The sequence below is a fragment of the Drosophila mauritiana genome, chromosome 2R, assembly GCF_004382145.1.
Source record: "Drosophila mauritiana strain mau12 chromosome 2R, ASM438214v1, whole genome shotgun sequence".
Taxonomy (NCBI): domain Eukaryota; kingdom Metazoa; phylum Arthropoda; class Insecta; order Diptera; family Drosophilidae; genus Drosophila; species Drosophila mauritiana.
In genome coordinates, this window is record NC_046668.1 from 6,568,086 (window position 1) to 6,588,136 (window position 20,051).

The following is a 20,051-nucleotide window of genomic DNA, read 5'->3' on the forward strand; positions in this document are numbered from 1 at the left end:
AGCCGATCAGCCAGCCAACCAGCTAGCCAGCCAGCCAGATCCCTGCTCTCCACTCTGCTCGTCGGGCGATTAGTCGTGACCGGGGTTTCAGTCAATCGTGTTTTGGCTTTAAGGCGCATTATCCCCTAAATCGCAAACAAAACTGCAAACAAATTGCCGCAAAGCGGGACTCCCGAAACAAGAAAAACACACCGATTTGAGGCGAGCAGAGCGGAGCGGAGCATATGGAATGCGGAATCCGGATCGGCATTCGAATCGGGAGGGTATCTTAGGTATTAGGAAATGGCCAAATGGCTTCCGCGGCAGAGGAAGTGAGCTGCCAATGATACGATATATCCGACCAGCCGACCGAGTCTCACTTTGATCTGCAAAAAAGGTGTTTATTCTGATCGGGGATGTTTAATCTGATCCTGTACGTCTGTTTGAGAAATTTGTTCGGAACTTAAATGGGTTTCTTCTGTGTTAAAAAATACACAAAATACACAAAAAATATGCTATAAAAAACATCTTTCAATGTTTGCAAACATACAAAAAAAGGAATATCCCTTTTTTTAAATTAAACAAAGAAATTGAAGTTTAACAAATAATAAAACAAGGGAAACGTTCTAAACGATACAGAATAACATCTGCTCCAAATAAGGACTATATATTACCATACAAAAAATTAAAGAAAACATCATAAATGGCTAGTGTTGAAGAACCAATTAATATTCAGTGATTGTTTAATATTTACTATTTTGGCTTATAAATAAAACTGACCGTCGGAATGTCATCTCTTATAAAAATTTTTATTTAGATTAAATATATCAGACCAAAAGATAGCTAATTCTTTGGTAGCTACAGAATGTTCCGTAATATCCAAGCGAAAATACAAAATCCCTTTTACCGTTTCAGGCAAATAAACGAAGATCTCTATTAATACTATATATTCATGCATGGGAAACATGACAAGGGCCTGACAATTATTTTTAGAACGTTAGCTCTTCTTTTAATTGGAGTATATGCTAAGCTGCCATATATATAGACACGCACAACTGGGATCGCTGATGTGACCTCACATATTGTTTCCTTTGAAAAAGGTCTTTCATTCGCATTTGGTAACCAACCCCTGTCAGCCAGATAAATGTATCTGTTATGATATGTATATACAACGCCAACTGCGCCGGCGTCAGCATTTCACTGAAGTTATTCAACATTTTCAACCACTGTGCTGTTGAGGAGATTTGATTGGTGAATTGCCAGTCAACCAATCCTGAGATGTACGGAACACTGGAGCCGCGTCGTCAGAATTAGAGTGTAAATGGAATATTTTGAGATATGTGCATATCACATTTTCACATGTAGAGTACTGTCTGTTTTAAATTTTTATAAAGATTACTTAATTGTACGAGTATGAGCCTGATAAGCAAAGTTGTAAAGAAGTACCGTATGTGAAATTACTATATATAAAATTGATTAGTATGTTTTTTCGTTAACCTAAAAACAAGCTAACAAAATTATTTATTAATTGGTACATTCAAATTTAAATTGTAGCTGTCAAATATGTGACTAATTCTTTAAAAAATTGAACAAAATTTGATTTCTCCGATTTCATTTTTACCTCATTAAACAGACGTTCTCAGCGGTGTAGATAACATCGCAAAGCAGTGCACTAACAGAGGCAAATCAGCTTAACATACGCGAACTGCTTTAAAATGCCGCAAGCAGTTGGAATTTTGAATTGTTCAACCGTTAGCGCTTTACGGTGGCAAAATGAAACATATTTGTATTGTTTGTTTTAAACCATTTTTATTTCTAAAAAATTAACATGCCTTTTTGTTTGTAGCTAGAATAATAATCACTAATTAAGTAAATGTTTTGTTTCTGTTCTTAATCCATTTGGTGTTTTTTAAATTTTCCGTTCTGTTATCGTTTAATTCTATTAAAATTTAACACGAAAGATCGCTAAAAATTGCTCAATTGTTACATTCAACGTTATACGCCTTTTGATTTGAAAATGGATTGATTCGTGTAACAACGCGATAATAGTTCATTAACAAAGTTAAAAACAAAAACAAAATTACGCCCTATGTGGTAAGTTACCGAGTAGTAAGTAGTAAATATTAACTGAACACAACAAACCATTTTTACACGCGTGAATTGGCTAGAGTAGAGCAAAATAAGGTGTGATTACAATGTATTGCTATAAGAAGGGTCGGGAAGAACGTAATGTACATAATGTGCAAGTGCTGCAGGTGTCTTCTATGTGCTAACGGATAAACAACAAAATGATTAACAAAAACCTTCGACTAAGAATTAACGCTAGCTAAAAGTACAGATCAAATAACAGAGAAGATGGGAACTAAGCAATGTGATTGGCTTCGAGTCCTTCTTTTTTTACATACATAAGCATTATGGATAAGTGTGTTGTTACTTTCGCTAGAACTCGTGAACATCATGGACGGATGTTAATCTGAAGTAAAATTTAGCGCACAGTGGCGCCATGCTGGCTGCATACAACCCGTGACGTCAGCAGGGAGGGGGGATCGAAAAGGAAGTGGGATGGGGCAGGTGGGAAGTGAGTAGGGGAGTAGGGGAGTAGGGTGGTCCAGGGATTACTTTCCAAATTTTGATTTACACTAAAGTTATCTATACTAATCAACAGTTCCATGTCCAGTTGGTTGTTTGTACAGTGATCGCTCGTATCGTAGATGTAGATATCAGTATATCAGTATATGTATGTAATGCTATCATAGGCATCTAAGGCATAGTTTTGTCTAAACGATAAAGTTCGTGTTACTCATATTTCGATTTACCAATTATTTACAACAATTTCGTATCACAATTGTAATTTTTGCATGTTTTTGTCTTGCTTGTTTAAAAAATGTTCCTACGCTCCAGTTGTATGCAAACTTACGAGCAGCACTGTGCGAATATTCGAAATGTTTTCCACAATCGAAGTAACCCCCGATCGCTGTTGTTATTGTGTTAGATTAGTTACTCAAACTAGGAGCTATGTAAAAGGTACGAGTATAATAATTGAATTCATAATTCGATAACCCTCTGCTAAGCTAAAAGAATCCTTATCTGAATCTGAATCCGAATCTATATCTGCATATGTATCTGTATCGGCATATATGCATCTGCATCTGTTTGTGTGTGTGTATGTCCGCAGCTGTATGTTGCTGTGTGAGAGTGGTGTTTATAACCTGGCTATGTACGTATATATCCTGTTGTTTATATGTAAATATATGTAGATATAGCTTCTCGTTTATATCCGCCTAATCAAACTTGCTGCTGTCGTATTAAACTCTGAAAACATAACAAATTTAAAGCCCTTCGCTGCAACTGTATAGGCATATATATATATAGATATATATCTATATCGGATGTATCTATGTGTGTGAAGTGTGAGTTGAGGATGTTTTAAACCATAAACTGCCACCTTTGAGGCGAGCTTAGCTATATAATGCACTAAACCGACTAAAGCGGACCCGCGTTGACGCAAGTGGTTGCTGGCCAGTTGAACCGGCTGGAAATTATTGCCAAGTACTTAAGGACTAAACTACAAAACCTAATGCATAATAAGACTACATAATAGGGTTGGTTTCCGGGAAGGTATATATGTGTGTGTATATCCATCGCACTCCGTTTTTGATTCTGCCATCTCGACTGTTCGACTTCTACTTCGTCTTCGACTCTTTAAGGGATTAGGTAACTACGTAGCTCTCATTTGATTTTCATACTCTCTGCATGCAGATCATAAAAATATGATGAGTTATCTCTAACTAACTATATATGTAACGTAGACGTAAGTGTAAACGTAGAACTAGATGGTAAGTGTATAATTTGCTCTGAGCTTAACTGTGTGCCTGGTTGTGGAAAATCTCTCAAAATTGAGCTAAGTAAATATTCTGAATCGACTCCGCTTCGCTCTGCTCCGATTCCTATTCCGATTCCGATTCATGGGACCGTCCAGATCCCGAGCCGGCAAGCTCCTCAATCCGCTGCCTACTTGCCGGCCAACTGTGGCTGCTATTGGTGGCTCTTGCTGAGCAGGTGCGAGTTGAACTCGTAGACGTTGTTCAGCTGCTCGCCGCATATGTTGCACCGCCACGGATTGCTCTCGCAGTGGCAGCCCTTGTGCAGGAAGTACAGCGTCTCGTCCGGGAACTCGATGCCGCAGAAGTGGCAGGTGAGGATCAGCTTGCGGTTGATCAGCAGGTCTCCATCCTGGCCGGTCGACGTGATCGTCCCGTTGCAGATGGGCGTCGAGCTGGCGCCATTGGTGGCACTGGGTGTCGCCGGCGTGGGTGGCCCGCCGCCTCCACCTCCTCCGCTGCCGCCATTCACTCCGGGTGATCCGCGACCGGATCCGTTGCTCAGGCTGTTGGACAGCACCGAGTTGTTGTTGTTACTCTCCAGCGGCGTGGCATTCCGGGTGATCCGGTTGTTGGCCTTTGCGCAGATGCGACGCTTGAGATCCTCGCGCAGGAGCGATTTCAGTGGCGAGACCTGGTCCAAAATCAGACGGATTAATATTGTGTCTACATATTGTATATTTCTTATTAACCCACCTTGATCAGTGAGGTGATTCTGTTGTTGTTGCTGCTGCTGTTGTTATTGTTGGAAGCCTGTTCTGTATCGCTGCTTGGATCACTGCCGTTCATCAGGTCCTTCTTGTCCATATCCTCCGACATGGGCTCCTTTTGGGCAAAATGAGAAAAATTTAAGTTTTTTTAACACGGAATATAAATGAAGATAATTTTTATGTTTGTGTTGGTATCTCATTCACTTACTACCCATTGAACATTACTATAATGTAATGATTTTGGCAAAAAATTAAATTAATATATTATAAGCCTGTAGGCTAATAAAATACTAATATCTAAAAAAATAATTCAATCATTTCCATACACAGCATTTAATACATAATTCATGGCATTTCAAATCATGAAAATGTACTCTGAAATTTATTTTACAGGTCAAGATCAAACGCTGAATCAACCATCAATATAAAAGCCCTGGATCTCAACAGTCTATTGGAGCCACCAGTTCAGCCAAATTAGGTATGCAGTCTTTTATGATGCACAACAGGTTTTCAAAAAATGGTTCCGCCTTCGCATGCAGATGAAGTGTGGATTCGATCCACTACGAACCGAACCTCCATCTCATAAAGATTAATATTTACAAAATTGAGTTAACAGAAAAGTTAGATATGTATTCCTATTTTCAGTAGGTGGAACTTATGATGTTTGCTCTTCAGTTTGAAGGGAACTATGTAGTTTAGATCCAAATACCTATTCTGGTAATATAAATTCACATACACCCTAGCATAACCCCATTTGATAAACCCAATAGATAGAGATAATAGATAATGCCGAGCGTCGATCTTTATTTATCGCCCCATCTTGGCACTCGTCAACTCACCTGTTTGATAGGTATCAGACTGATCGACGGCGTTATGTGGTTCTCGTGGTGGTGATGGTGGTGGTGGTGATGCGGATGCTGGTGGTGGCTCTTCAGGCCGCCACTCAGACTGCTGGCTGTGGTGCTGGATGTGATGGGCGTGGCCTTTGTGTTGCAATCCATTGGCAACTCCACCGGCGATTGCATGATGAGGGCTCGATCTTTCACCTTATCGCCATTGGACTCGGCATTTCCATTGCTAATGGAGTTGCAGTTGTTGTTGTTGTTATTCGCTCCATTTATATTGTTGTTGTTGTTGGTAGCGCAGTTGTTGTTGTTGTTATTGCTGTTGTTGTTGTTGCCCTGTAATGCAGATTCACGCCAAACGCAAATCAGCTAGTTTATCATTTGTAAGCGAGGGGGCTTGAAAAAGGGATGGGCTGCCATACAGCGATTGACTTACATTGAACAACTCCGTGTTGCCACTCTCGCCCAGCGTCGAGATCTCCACGTGAGGCGTGAGGAAGTGCATGGGTGGCGTGGCATTCTCCAGGGATCGCATGGACTCGCCACTATCGCTGGCCGGAGGAGCCACCTGTTGCTGCTGCTGCTGGGACTGAGATTGCACGGGCACCGGACTGAGTCCAGGTGGCACGTAACTAGCTGCCGCCGCTGCTGCTGCCGCCGAAGCCTGTGATTCCAGGGCCAGGAGCAAGGAAGAGGTACCACCCGGTCCCGGGTTATCCAGATCGATGCCGTGACGGTTGAAGAAATGAATCCTCAGCGACTTCATGGAACCCGCTCGGTAGCTGCAGAGCGGACACGTCTTCACCAGGTCATGCTGGCCCACATGCTCGTTCTGGAAGTGGGCGCGCATCGCTATCTGGCGCTGGAAGCCACGATTGCAGATCGGACAGTGATAGGGCAGCGTCTTGGTGTGCGTCGTGAAGTGCTCCGCCAGGTGATCCTTGCGGAAGAATCTCTTCTGGCACACCCGGCACTCGTAGGGCTTGACACCAGTGTGTCGCATCTTGTGGCGGCGCATGTTGGCGCCGTTGGAGAACTTCATGTTGCACACATCGCACTCGAAGACCTTGCGCGAACTGCTGTTGCCACCGCCTCCTCCTCCGCTATTCCCGGCCGGCGAGGAGCTGGCCGAGGAGCTGGAACCATTGCCCGTCTGGCCATCGCCCTTGCCGCCCTCCATGTGACCCAGGCTCATGTTCTCCGGCTCCTGCAGATCCTCGCTCTTCAGGCGCGCCGATGCCGCCGCCGCTGCTGCCGCCGCCGCCGCCTGACCAGCCAGACACTGAACGACATGAAGCAGCAGGGATGCCCGCGAGCTGGTCTCGAAACTGTCGCAACGCTCGCAGCGGAAGGTCATGGGCGGCGAGTGGGGTCCGGTGCTGAGATTCGTGGGCGTGGGTGTCGGCGATCGCGGTTCCTGTAGCTCAGATTCGGAGGCGGATGAGGCGGCTTCCTTGAGGCTGCGCAGCGCCATAGCGTTGTGATGCAGCAGCGCCGCCGTGGTGGGCGTCATGTCCACAATGATGCCGCCACCCACCGTCGGACTGGGGTCCTTTAGGGCCAACTCCATGCCGCTGGCCGCTGTACTGATCGTTTCGGCCATCTGGAAGTACATAGTACATTGTTTTAAAGTTCTTTGCTATAATATGTTGTTTCAATATTATACACTATACAGCAACTAAACCTAGAATCTATTTAAAATGGGTAATGGCTAATTTCGATATGTTAGCACACAAATTTCGGCTCAGTGCGAATAAGATTAGTCCAGACCACGCCCGAAAATCGATGACAAGCTGTGGTTGCTATTTGTGTTCTTGCTGAATTTTGCAGTCAGTTTTTGGCATTTCAAGTGCTTCCAGCCCATAGACCCAAGCCCAAACTCAGACTTCGACTCTAATAAGCCAAATTGGTGTCAGCGTCGCAGCTTCGTGGGATGAGGCGGTGCCGTGGGAGGGGTAACTGGTGTGACGTTTGGGGGCTGGGGGAACCTGTGGAGAATTCGCCAAGAACCAAAGCAGCAACAACATCGACCACTCCACACCGACACCGACCATTTTTGGGCGGCCTTGTCGCTGTAGTTGTTGCCGGCGTTGACGTTGACTTCGTGCTACGAAAATACCAAAGTTATTGGGGCCAATTACTGGTCTTGCAGGTGGGCAATCACTTGGACACCCGAACACACACAACCAGAGATGGGGACCACACCAACATCGCCAAGCGAATCATTCAAAAGCTGTGCGGCAAACACAATGGCAACCAAATGGCATTTGGCACAACATTTTGGGGTTCTTTTGAAGACGTTCTTGTTTGAAGCAAACAACTTCAATCGCTCAGTAACCTAAATATTTATTTATTATTTTTTTTTTTTTTTTATTTTATTTGTGCTTTATCCCTTATATATATATGTACATTTCATTAAAGCTAATGGTATAATTAGGTATTTACAGTGTTTAGCTAAGGCTTTCATCTGAAATATTTATTAATTATGTCTAGTTGACCTGTTTTTAGTTTTTTTGTATAACAATATTTATTATTTATTAAGGAAAACAAGGGAGAAGAAAAACCTTAATTGACTTACAACTAACTTAAAAAACTAAGACTTGAAACAAAAGATTGTTAATATTGTATTTTTTGTTGAACTTTTTGTACACCTACTTTTATATGTAGGTACTTAGTGTTTGTGTAATAAGGTAAGTTCATTATTAATTTTAACAGCTTGTTTTGGCATATTTGAAGTTTTTTGATATGAGTTTGAGCACATCTACCCCAAACAGGTGACCCATACATTAATATTGGATTAAAAATTGTTTTAAAAATTATGATCTTATTGGATATTGATAATTTAGATTTACGATTTATTAGAGGGTACAGTGTGCAAATAATTTTATTAACTTTCATAATTGTGTTGTTGATGTGGTATTTAAATGTTAGTTTTTTATCAAAAATTATACCCAAATATCGAATGTTGTCAACCCATTGTATTGGAGAGTCTAGTATTCGCAACTGTCTATCAGGAAGATAACGAGGTTTCCTTCTTTTTGTAAAAAATATAGCATTCGTTTTATTAGGGTTAATTTTAATTTTCCATTTTTTGTAATATATGTCTAATTCATTTAAGTAACTCTGCATGGATTGATTTATCTCGCTGTACGAGAAACCAGCACTGTAGACAGCGGCGTCGTCAGCAAACAGTGAAAGTACACAGTTTGTAGCTTGTGGAATATCGTGTGTAAAAATATTAAACAATGTAGGTCCTAAGACAGAACCCTGTGGCACACCTGCATTTAAAATTCGTCTAGCAGATTGACTACTGTCCAAATTAACGCTAAAGTATCGATGTGTCAAAAAATTTTGAACTATTTTAATGAGGTATATGGGAGTTCCAATCATCTTTAGTTTGTGCAACAGTCCGTCATGCCATACAGTATCAAATGCAGCCTCAATATCAAGTGTAACCAGCCCTACAGATTGTTTGGATTGGATACTTTCTTTAATATAATTTCTTAGTTTTAAGGTCGGCAGTATGGTATTTAGACCATTTCTAAAACCATACTGTACCGTTGGTAGTGTGTTGTGTATGTCCAAAAATTTCACCAATCTCAATTTAATTAATTTTTCCAGAATCTTGGACAAACCGCTTAATAGGCTTATTGGTCGGTAGCTTTCAGGGTTATCAGGAGGTTTTCCTGGTTTGAGAATTGGAACTATTTTTGCTATCTTCCAATCCCGTGGGAAATAGCCTGCCTGAAGACAGTGATTGGCAATGTTAACAATATGATTAATGGCGCTTGTAGGAAGGTTTTTCAAGGATATATTAGGTATTCCATCAATTCCAGGAGATTTTCTAGTATGGAGAGCTTTTACAATTGAAAAAACCTCTGGATAAGTGACTCTACAAATTTCTGCGATGTTGTTTGGGGTTTCAGCTATAGATTGTAAAGATATTTTGACTTGGTCAATTGTATTTTGGTTTGAATATGAATGTGTCAGATTATGCTTCAGTTGAAAGACATCAGCAAGAATATTCGCTTTTTCTTTTCCAGAAGCGTATATTTCATCAGCTTTACTTAGACACGGAACAATTTGTTTTCTTTTTTTAATTGCTTTGGTTATATTCCAAAAGGGTTTGCTGCATTTATCCAGCTTTTGAAGTTTATTGTTCCATTTTGCATTATTATAAATGAAAAGCTCTTTTCGTATGATGTAATTTAAATGATCACATCTTGATTTTAATAATGGATGACGTGACCTAAACCATTGTCTTTGGATAATATTTCTTGTTTTAAATAATTCAGTTATATGTACAGGGAGTGTAAGCTTGGAGTGATGTATAGGTTTATGAGGGACTGCTTTAAGAAAGGCATAATTGATTACTCTAGTGAAAGAGCCGATTAAATTATCAATATCCAAAGTCGATATCTGTGAGCAGTTGACAACCACCTCTTCAACCATCAGCCTTTCATTTATAATTCTCTTAAAAAGCGCCCAATTTGCCCTTCCCAAAATCGGATATGTTTTTACATTGCGCATAAAATTTGTAGAGTATTTAATAACCACTGGTAGGTGATCAGAGGAAAGCTCTTGCATTACTGCTGGATTAGCCAGCTGGTTAGGGATATTAGTGAGGCATAGGTCCAATGTTGATGCTTTTGCTTTATGGTTATGCGGAATATATGTGGGTTGCGTAGGGTACAAAATACTGAATTTTCCCAGATCTGAAAGTTCATTGAGAATTTTGCCCCAACCATTGGCTCGGGTACACTTCCATGCTCTGTGGCGCGAGTTGAAGTCCCCGCAAATTAGAAAATTTCCATTTATTTGTGAGATCTTAAGGAGATCAGATCTATACAAACTTTTTAAATGATTATGGTCCCAAGATAAATCACATGAACTAGGAATACATTTTGAAGTATTTCCAGCAAAGTAAATAGAGTAAATTTTTAGACTGGAATTAGAGTCAGTGTTGATTTGTATACCTACATTTTCAATAACATGACTTTTAATGCAGGGTATTTGTTCATGTATCAATGTGTTACTAACTGCAATGGCAACGCCGCCTCCCCTACTTTCCTTCCTGTCATTTCTGTATATAGTGTATTCGGGTATATTAAAACGGTCACTATGAGTCAGCCACGTTTCATTTATAAGTGCTATGTGAATGTGATTATTTTCTAAGAACTTGATCAGTTCTATACGTTTGTTTCTAACGGCACGAGCATTCCATGCCATAATATTCAAATTATCAATAAAATTATTTGTTTGTGTAAACATACTTAATCGCTAACTGAGAAATTACTTGAAATTGCTCTCCCTTATTGGAGCATTCATTAAGTCTTGTTATTAATTCAGACAAAAGAGAATTTATCTCTTCACATGAAAAGAGATTAGTTTCATTTGTGATATTTGCTTTGGGATTAGGCAAAGTATGAATATTGGTGAGTGCATTACTATAGCTACCAAAGTTGAGTTGTTGCACTCTCTTAGTTTGAGTAGGCAATGAGATCTGGGGTTGATTTCCAAAGAGAGCAGATGGAGCGATGTGTTGCTTAGAATTCCTCATTCCATGAGCTTCCAAGTTATTTCTTCCAATGCGTTGTGATGAGCGTTTGGAAAGTAAATTGAGATAAGAAATTCGGCATGGGCATGTCAGTTCTGTCGATGGATGGTCGCCTTTACAGTTAGCGCATTTTTTGTTGTTTACGTCCATACATACGGCAGTCTGGTGTGATCCAGCACAATGGGCACATGATGTTTTAACTGAACAATTATTTGATCCATGTCCAAATAGTTGGCAATTGTAGCATTGAGTAATTTTATTCTGCAATTTCACTTTATACTCCCAGCGTACTTTAGTGTGGTTGACATACATAAAGTTTTTGCGCAGTTCCTTTACTGTGATACTTTTGTTTACGAAATAAACAATGTACAGTAATAATTCATGATCAGACTTAGTTTTCTTTTCCACAATTTTGACTTCGGTGCATTGTAATCCTAGGTTTTGTAGCATGGATTTGACAGTTTCAATTGGTAGTTTATCCAGCCCGGATAAAATGGCTTTGTATGGCTTGTTTGATCTAGTATCGTACGTGTAGAACTCACAGTTATGTTCCTTGAGTTGGTTACAAGCTGCATTGAAACAGTCCATATTTGGTAAAAATATTTTAATTCCAATTGAGATGGTTTTAATAAAGTAATCATCAGTTTTAATTTTAGCCATTAGCTCGTGTACAAATTTTGTATTTTGTTTAATTAATGTTATAGGAGGTGGTTTGATTATTATTTCATCAAGTGTGTCCGTTTCAATAGGTTTATCATCATTATCATCGTCTAAAGTTTGTAGTGGACGAAAATAATTTGTAAATTGCTTGGAGCCCCGTTCGTTCTGGCGCTCCACTAGTGGTTTATTCCTTTTAGTACGCATTTTTTCAACGGCAGATGCTTCAGCATCACCAATTGCATCACTTGAACGTTTGATTGTAGTCCTTTGCGAATATCACAATTAAAGAAGAAAACAGAAAATATCTAATGTACACCAAAATGTTCTCAGAGAGAACAGAAGATAACGATCGCAGCGTTCAATTTTTACAACCGCGTTCGACAAGAGCTAGTCGAAGACTGTAACCTAAATATAGTTTCACAAAAAACAAGCTAATATCATTCTTAAGCAGGATGAGTAAGAATGTTTGTCTATTACTCAAATTTATATTTAAATCAGCATCAGTTTTTCCTCAGAAAACTAATATCAAAACAAACTAACAGACGAACGAGAAAACATATATCTTGGAAAAGGTATTATGTTTAATTGAGTTTTGAAGGTACTTCCCCAAGCAGAGATTAATTTTAGAGTCTCGAGTTTCGCCCCATTGTGCAACTGTGGCTTAGTGACGCATGTCACCCGTCGTCTGGCCCGGAATTGGGCAATAGGTCAAATGTGGATACACATACACAGTGCAGATTCGGCACATCCGAGCAGGTGCGGATGTGCGGGGTGTCGGTGTATATCGGGCGGCGTATAAATCATCATCCATAGTCATTGGACAGAGCTCAGAGCCCAGCTCTTCTCGCAGCTAATTTAATTCAACCTTGAATGGTTGCTTGTGCATTAGCATTAGCCAGATCACAAAGCCAAGAGCCATGGGGTCGACCTCAGCCCCGACCAGCTTCCCTGTGCCACAGAGATACATATGTACATATGTGTGAGTGGTTGTGCATTTCTGGCCAGGTCAGCACTCTGAAAAATGAGATAGATGTGTGTCATAGGCCTATTTGGGGGCATCTACATAAATTACAAATTCACTTTCCGATGCGCCGCCGAACGGGTTTTCGGCACTACGAAACTTCTTTTCGGGCCAGGCCACTCGAATGCTCAAAAATGTTGTAAACTCGTAAGCTTTGGCGGAGCGAGTCCAAGAAAAACGCACAAAAACTCGGTTTGCATTTTCAGTAATTATGAGACGCTGTGTTGGCTTTGGCATTATAAATGCCATAGTTGCCAACCCAATGGAGTCATTGGGTCAAGTTTTAGAGTGCAACTGGGTCAGGCTTTATCATTATTATCATTATCGCCGCCACCTCTCCATAGCCATCGCCATCGCCAACGCCACCGCCATCATCATCATCACCATAATCTCTGGCCAAGCGCGCTGGCTAACATATGTATGTGCGACCCAACCTGGGGTTTCGGGTCTTCGGGGTGTCCCGCATTTTCACTTGCCCGCCGAGCTGTTCCCAATTCGAAGCCCCGAAAGCCGAGAGCAAAAGAAAACATAAAGCGCTCTGGAAATGAGAAATGGTCGGAGAAATGCGAATGGGAGCACACACACACAGTGAGCGACATAATTGGAGCGCCCCGAGAGCCCTTAATGATGTCGCACACTGTCCGCCGGGTGGCCATAAAGGGGTGCGCCCACGTGGGCGGCTAATTTTTTTAGGGAAGAGTCCAAAAACAGGTGTGGGAATTCGTACTGAGTTATGATTTCATCATGGGAAGACGAACCTAATTTTCGCTAAGAGTCATGGATTCCCATTTATGAGCTTGTAAATCCATTTATATAAAGATACGATACTTTCAAAAAATTATTTCGATATTATTGTAAAATATTGTGAACAAACCAAGGCCCCTAAATGCATTGTGTTGATATTTCATTGGAACTGAATCAAACATTTTTTTTTATCATCAGAAAGAAATCGAAAGAGTCAATATCCTATGTCTTAAACTTGAAATAATTTATACTAGATTATAAAATTCTCTGAAATCATACTTTAAACAATCTAGCTCACTGGGCGGATACGTAATATTAACACTGCGTATGAGTAATTTTGTTGTAGAGTTAATAAACATACATAGCTAAACTACAAATTCTATAGATTAACTAAGTACGACGTACCAAAGGATTTTAGAGAACATTTTCTGTTATCCGATTCATTTAACAAAAAATGGTTTAAGCTAATAAGCTGACTGGCCTTTCAATTCGAGTTCGCTGGCTTAAAGCCACTGTGCGTTCGCTTGTAGGCCAAATGAATCTTTTGCATAGCCTTAGGCCGCCGCGCACGATTCCCATTCAAATTTAAATCAAAAGCTAGTTTATTAGCATTGCATTGACCAGTGGTGAATCCACAGCGGAATGGGAGTCGGAATTGGAATCGGAATTGGATGTGGACGGGGAACCAAGGTGGAAGTGAAGTTGAAAACGAAGGCGGCGCATCTTTTTGAAGGCGACTGACTTTCGAAGGCTGGATCTTCATGCAAAATAGACCATATTTCAGATTTGACCTTAGCAGCGTTGTTTTTTATTTCTACCGGTTTTCCAGCGTGGGATGGGCGGGGAGATCGGCTTTCGTCACGCAACAAAATGAGTCAGTCGGTCGATGGAGTTGTTTTTGTTCTTGTTCCCCTGTTCCTTGCCAAATCAATGAAGGAAGCTTTACCAAAAAAAAGAAAACAAAACAACAACATGTGCGTCGAAATGAGAACAAGAACAGAGCGAAAAGGAGAGAAGCGGGAGAGAGAAAACCACTTTCCATGGTGACACACTTTTATGCTACGTGCTGTTTTGCTACTTTTGCCGCCGCTTTTGCTGCTGCTGCTGCAGCAACAACGCCAACACCAACAACAACAACAACAACGACGACGACGCGACTCCCATAATAGAAAGTGGAACAGGAATTTCCCCCCTCTATCAATGCCAGAGAGCACGGCACGGCGATGATTTCATTTCGGCTTTGGTTTTGGCCTGGCCTGCACTCATTGCGAAACACTTGCCACGGCCAACAAGCAACGGGCAGCAGCAGCAACAACAACGCAAGAAAATCAAGAAACGGGCGAGAAAAAACGTGGGGTAAAAAATAGTTCAGTGGGAGCCGATTCGAACGTTGGAGCTCTCTGTGTACAAGCGCTCTCTGGCACACTGAGAAAAACCAAAGGTCAATGGAGTATTCAAGCTTGAATGCATTAACTGTGGAATTTGCAAAAATCTACTTTTATTGAAACATTTAAGATTAGTTTTTGCTATTGAGACGCAATATAATAAATTCATAATCTTTTATAGTCATTATTTATTAAATTTTGATCCCTTTGACATGCGAATATCTATTCAGCCAACTTTTCTTCCCATGTAGCAGCCAAAGCAGCTGAGCGAAAATTGCACTCTCTGTATACAACGGCCCACGCTCTTTCTCCCACTCTCTCCCGTTCGGCAAGTGCAGCGCATGTCCCGTTTTTGTTTATGCTTTTCTCACACCCGCTCTCCCTGACTGTGGTTGTTGTTGTTGCCGCTACTGCTGCTGTTCCCGTTGTTGCAGGTGCACGTTTTTTGCTCTCGCTGCAATTGCAATTTTGTAGCATTAGGCGCGTGAATTAATTTCTAATTGATGGGACCAGCAACCATGCTCTGCCCCACTTCCGATTCCCAGAGAGAGAGAGTCTGCCGCTTTGCTCTCTTTGCTAAGTGGCTAGCGTATAATTTTTGTTGTGTTGACCTAATTATACGCTCATTTTGATTCACTTGATTTTCTCTGCACACAAACACTGGCAAACACTCACACACACACACAAACACAGGCACGAACGTTTCGTCACTGCGACAAGTGGAGCAGGCAGCGACGCCGGCAGAGGCAGCAGCTTGTGGCAGCGACCGTAATTTCTTGTGGTTACTGGGACGCAAAAACAAATACAACATATAAATAAGGTGGGATACACCCCTTCGAAACTCACACCACGATGCGTGCTTTTAGCCACTGCATCCCAGCATTCCGGTATCTGCCAATAAATCCCGATTCCGAAATTCCCAAATACCGACACAAGCCGAACCGAACTGAATCCAAACTGCAAAAGCTGGTGGAAATGGATGTGGAAGTCCCACACCAATTGCATCGGTATCCGAATCCCAATATACATACGTACATATGTATGTAAGTACGTATCTTTGTCTGTCTCCGTTTTGTTTGGGACGGAAATGCCAGGGCTGGCGTTCGAGGGGGGTCACCACTTCAGGTGAGTCAGAGTTCGCAGGGTTGGTGATGGAGATCAGATAGATATTAGCCACAATTATTTCTGCACTGACAAAAAGTTACTATTTTTGTTTCGGTTCAATAAAAATTAAAGCGCACTGAATATTATGAAAATATTATAAAACTTACATTTAACAAGCTGAAAAAATATAATCTATGATTTACTGTAAATAACACAAAAGTGTTAGAAACTAAAACTAGATAATAAGCTTGCAATGCCTTTGTATCTTTTAGTCATTGAATGTAGATTAAAGGATTGGTATTTAGCAGTATGTGGTATGAATTTTATTTTTCATCTCGCACAACTAATCATTGGTACAACCGAAGTTACCACATATTTCCCCAAAATGTATACCAGCCAACTAATGCTCGAAGATCTTCGTTTGGGGGAATGCTTGAGTTTGAAGGCCTTTTATTTTTTGTTGGGTTATTCTCCCATGAAGAGTGGATGTGGATTTGGATGTGGATCCCCCTTGGCGCCAAACACCACTGGCGAAGATTTGCCAATCGTTTGGCTCTCCGGCACACCAACACACCAACACACATTCGCCCAGAGAGCCGCCACTCACTGAAACACACTCATACACACACACACACACAAACACACACACACACACACACCAACCGATGGCACAGAGACACAGATCAGCCGCAGCAGCAACAACAAGACGCAGCAGAATTTGAAATTAGGTCAACAGGTTTGGCTGCTTGTAGTGGTGGGCCAGTTACTCGAGCGTATGCCGTCGTCTTTGCCTACGACCTCGGCTGTCATCATCAAGGGAGCGGGGGAGCAGAGGGGCGGTGGAGTAGGAGGGGGAGTAGGGGGAGCCGAGGGAGCAGCAGCAGCAGCAACTACATCCAAGCTATCGCCGCCAACGCAATATGCGTTCCGTTCCGTCCCGTTCGCCGTTCGTCGTTTATTGCACCACAGTTCGTGCAGTCTGCAGTTTGCAGTTTGCAGTTGCTGTGGGGGAGATGCACTCGCACACACACACACACACACACAGCCGTCCATCCGAATTGAGCACACTGCAGTGTGGCTGTGCGGGCGAAGGGGTGCGGGTGGTGGGCGATGGGTTGTGGGTGGTGGGTAGTGGGCGATGGGAAAGGGGTTGTCCAAGCGTCACTGTGTGCGTGTGCTGCTTTTGGGGAATGAACCAGGGATGCAGAGCACAGTTCTAGCATCCCACGGCAAGAGATGAATTGGGAATCGATAGGGGGAGGTGGGGGGGATAAACGAAATTGACGCCAAGCCACTACAGTAAAGCCTGTATAAGACTCATTTTCTGAATGAAAAATATGGATGATCCGTGTTCCAGATTTTGGAGCTGGTAAGTATGGACATTACAATTTATTTCAACGAAATAGGTAAACTTGGGAAAAACATACCATATGATATCAACAAGATTTCAACAAACCCAATTCTTGACACAAAGAAGTGAAACTTTTTGTGACAGTCATTAGAAAATTTAGCTAGGGCGAAACTAGAGTTATATGAATGACAGATTCTTTTTAACCCATTTTGGGAATTTTGGGAATATATCTTGCAGTCAGTTCATTTTGAGATGATTTGTGGCTTACTTTTACACAGGTGGACTTTCGCAAAATAAGTTAAAATGTGTTGAAAATATCCATTAATACATAAGTTTCAAAATAAAGCCAGCAAACAACATTTAGGGAAGAGTGCTGTTTCTTGGGATCCACTTGGTCAACTTCCAGCCAAATCGGACATGGACAGGTATGACTGCCGTTTTAAAAGGCCCGAATGGGCAGGCAGCAATCTTCTAGCTGAAAACTGTTGCGAAAACGCGCATATGTTCTGAAATGGAAACTCAACGCGGAGCCGCCGACTGGCGAGTCCAACTTGAGTTTCTGATTTGATTTCGATGCAGCCAAGAGATTTCCACATACTTCTTAGTTGGTTTCTGTGTCACAATCACACAGACAAGGTGGACGTGGCACGAGGAGGAGGGGCGGGTAGAAGAGGACGGGCCAAGTAATGAGCTCCCAGAGAGCTGCAGCCATCGCCATCGCCATCGCCACCTGCAGCAGCGACGGAGGCGTCGCAGCCACCGAAGCCGGAGCAGATAATCCCAGTAGAAATTGAAACTAGCTGCGGCAGGTTTAGAAACTGGTATAGAAAAACGCCAGCCACAGCCGCAAAGGCAGAAACGGCAACAGAAACAGCAGCACACATAGGCAATCGACCTTGTAGGAGTGTATTTTGTCTTGGAGCATGCCCGTAAACTGGGCCAACGCGATTGCACTGAAATCAGGTGGGCGTGACGTAGGTAAATACAGTGCAACTCCGCGAAGTTGAATTCTGGGAACTCGAAGTAAATGCGTTTGTTTGATCGGTTTACTACTATTGTTTGGTTTGTAAAGGGATTTTTTACTAAAACTTCTGACTTGGTCTATGACAAAAATAGGGTATACTATTTCTTATAGCTTGGTTTTGCGGTAATTAAATAAAATTAATTAATAGAAAAAAGTTTCTTTGACTCTGGCTATGATTTTGAATACTCGTTTGCTTATGCCTTTAAGAGATTTCATTAAAACTTGAGTTATTAAAGTGGCAGATGGTGTGGCCATCTATGGAATTTTGACTGTATGTTGGCCAATAAACGCGTTAGTGTGTGCGTGTTCGTGTGGGAAAGCTGGCTGTACCCTTGGCGCCCATTAATCCATGGCGGAAAATCCACGAAAATCTGTCGCAATCCGACAGATATCCGAAATAGCCAGCCAGGCGCTCGCAGGAGTTTCGTAATTACATACCCGCTAAAATGAAAGAGCGGCAGCCTTGGCTTCTGATTTTCAGTTTCTTTTTCTCGTTTTTAGCTTGTCAGTTCTTCGATTCTTCGGTTTGATAGTTTTTTTTTTTTGTTCGTTTCAACTTAGCATTAGCACAGCTGGAGTCTTTTGCAATGCTCTCGAAAAAAAGAAACGCGCTGGGTGTTTGGCAATTTTAGATTTCAAAATACCACAAGGTGCATTCTAAACACACACACACACATAGGCACACGCACACAAACAGGCACTGGTGCGCTCTCCCGCTCTCCGGCACACACACACACATACACTAGGGCATATTGCAGTTCTTGGATCTATGTTTCTCAATGGGGACTTCCATGGAGCGGAGCATTGCATTGCTTTTGCAATTTGCAATTTGCGTACACTGCGGAGTCGCGGATTATTCAACCAACTAACCTCCCACAAAAACGGCAACTGGAACACAACACAACAATCGCAATGGACTTGGATGTGGCTGTGGGTCGGATGTGGATGTGGATGCACTCGAAACAACGCGAACGCCGAGATGCCGAATGGATATTATGGAGTCGAAACCAAACCGAAATCGAAATCGAAATTACGCGCAGCTCGAAAGGGCAAGAGTTAGCTTTGGGCCCCAAATAATAATAATAATAATAACAACAATAATAATAATAAAACTGTCAGTGGACAACGCGCGCGCCACATGCGAGGCCACATCCGAATGGGCCAAAAGACGAATCCACTCTGAGCGGATTCCGATTCGGAATCGGTATCTCCCGCTCCGCCGGCGCTCTGCCGCTGCCGTTGCCCGCGTCGCAGCCGGCAGCGCTGCCGTGGCGCTCGGTGAAACAAAAACAACTCAAGCGATTCCGATTCCTCAAGGCCTACTATTTAGGCCAAAAAATAATGTACCACAGCAACTACGGCAGGCAGCAGTGGCAGCAGCGGCGGCACCAACTCGTTTCTTACAGAAATGTAAACGTTCTAATTGAGTTCTCATTTATGGCCCGCTACACCGACTGTGCAACTGAGCACTGGCCTGGTACTTGTTGTTGCAATGCCTAAAACCATCGGAAAATGTTTTTATCCGGCTGGCATAACCATTTTCAAATTGGAAACAAGTTTACTGAACCCTGCTTTTGGTTGCCTTTTTCACCAAGAGCAGCGGCGACACTCGTCGTTTTCATTTCGAATCACTTGTCTCAGTGGCACTGGCGATTAAGTATCCATTAGCAAAATATCTTGTGCATCGCGTTTCGTTAAAATCTTGCAATTCCTTTACGATGATGGCGAAACCTTGAAGAATGTTGAGGATGGTACATATATCGATGGTCTCTTTCCATATGCAAATACAA

At 42.0% G+C, this 20,051-nt stretch overlaps 1 protein-coding gene across 4 annotated transcripts; it reads right to left on the bottom strand.

The window, feature by feature from the left end:
• Positions 1–1,813: 1,813 nt before the first annotated feature.
• LOC117136273 (putative uncharacterized protein DDB_G0277255) lies at positions 1,814–19,427 on the bottom strand. 4 transcript variants are annotated; one of them, XM_033297104.1, is made up of 5 exons: positions 19,132–19,427; positions 5,852–7,018; positions 5,410–5,784; positions 4,557–4,685; positions 1,814–4,494 (listed from the first exon to the last, which is right to left on the bottom strand). In XM_033297104.1, the coding sequence occupies exons 2-5, from the start codon at positions 7,016–7,018 to the stop codon at positions 4,015–4,017; spliced, it is 2,151 nt and encodes a 716-aa protein (XP_033152995.1). In that variant the 5' UTR covers positions 19,132–19,427; the 3' UTR covers positions 1,814–4,014. The 4 variants fall into 4 exon arrangements, with proteins under 4 accessions (XP_033152995.1, XP_033152993.1, XP_033152994.1 ...); XM_033297102.1 differs by lacking the exon at positions 19,132–19,427 and adding an exon at positions 15,629–15,779; XM_033297103.1 differs by lacking the exon at positions 19,132–19,427 and adding an exon at positions 15,629–15,774 and having other exon boundaries at positions 5,410–5,751.
• Between the last annotated feature and the right edge of the window lie 624 nt (positions 19,428–20,051).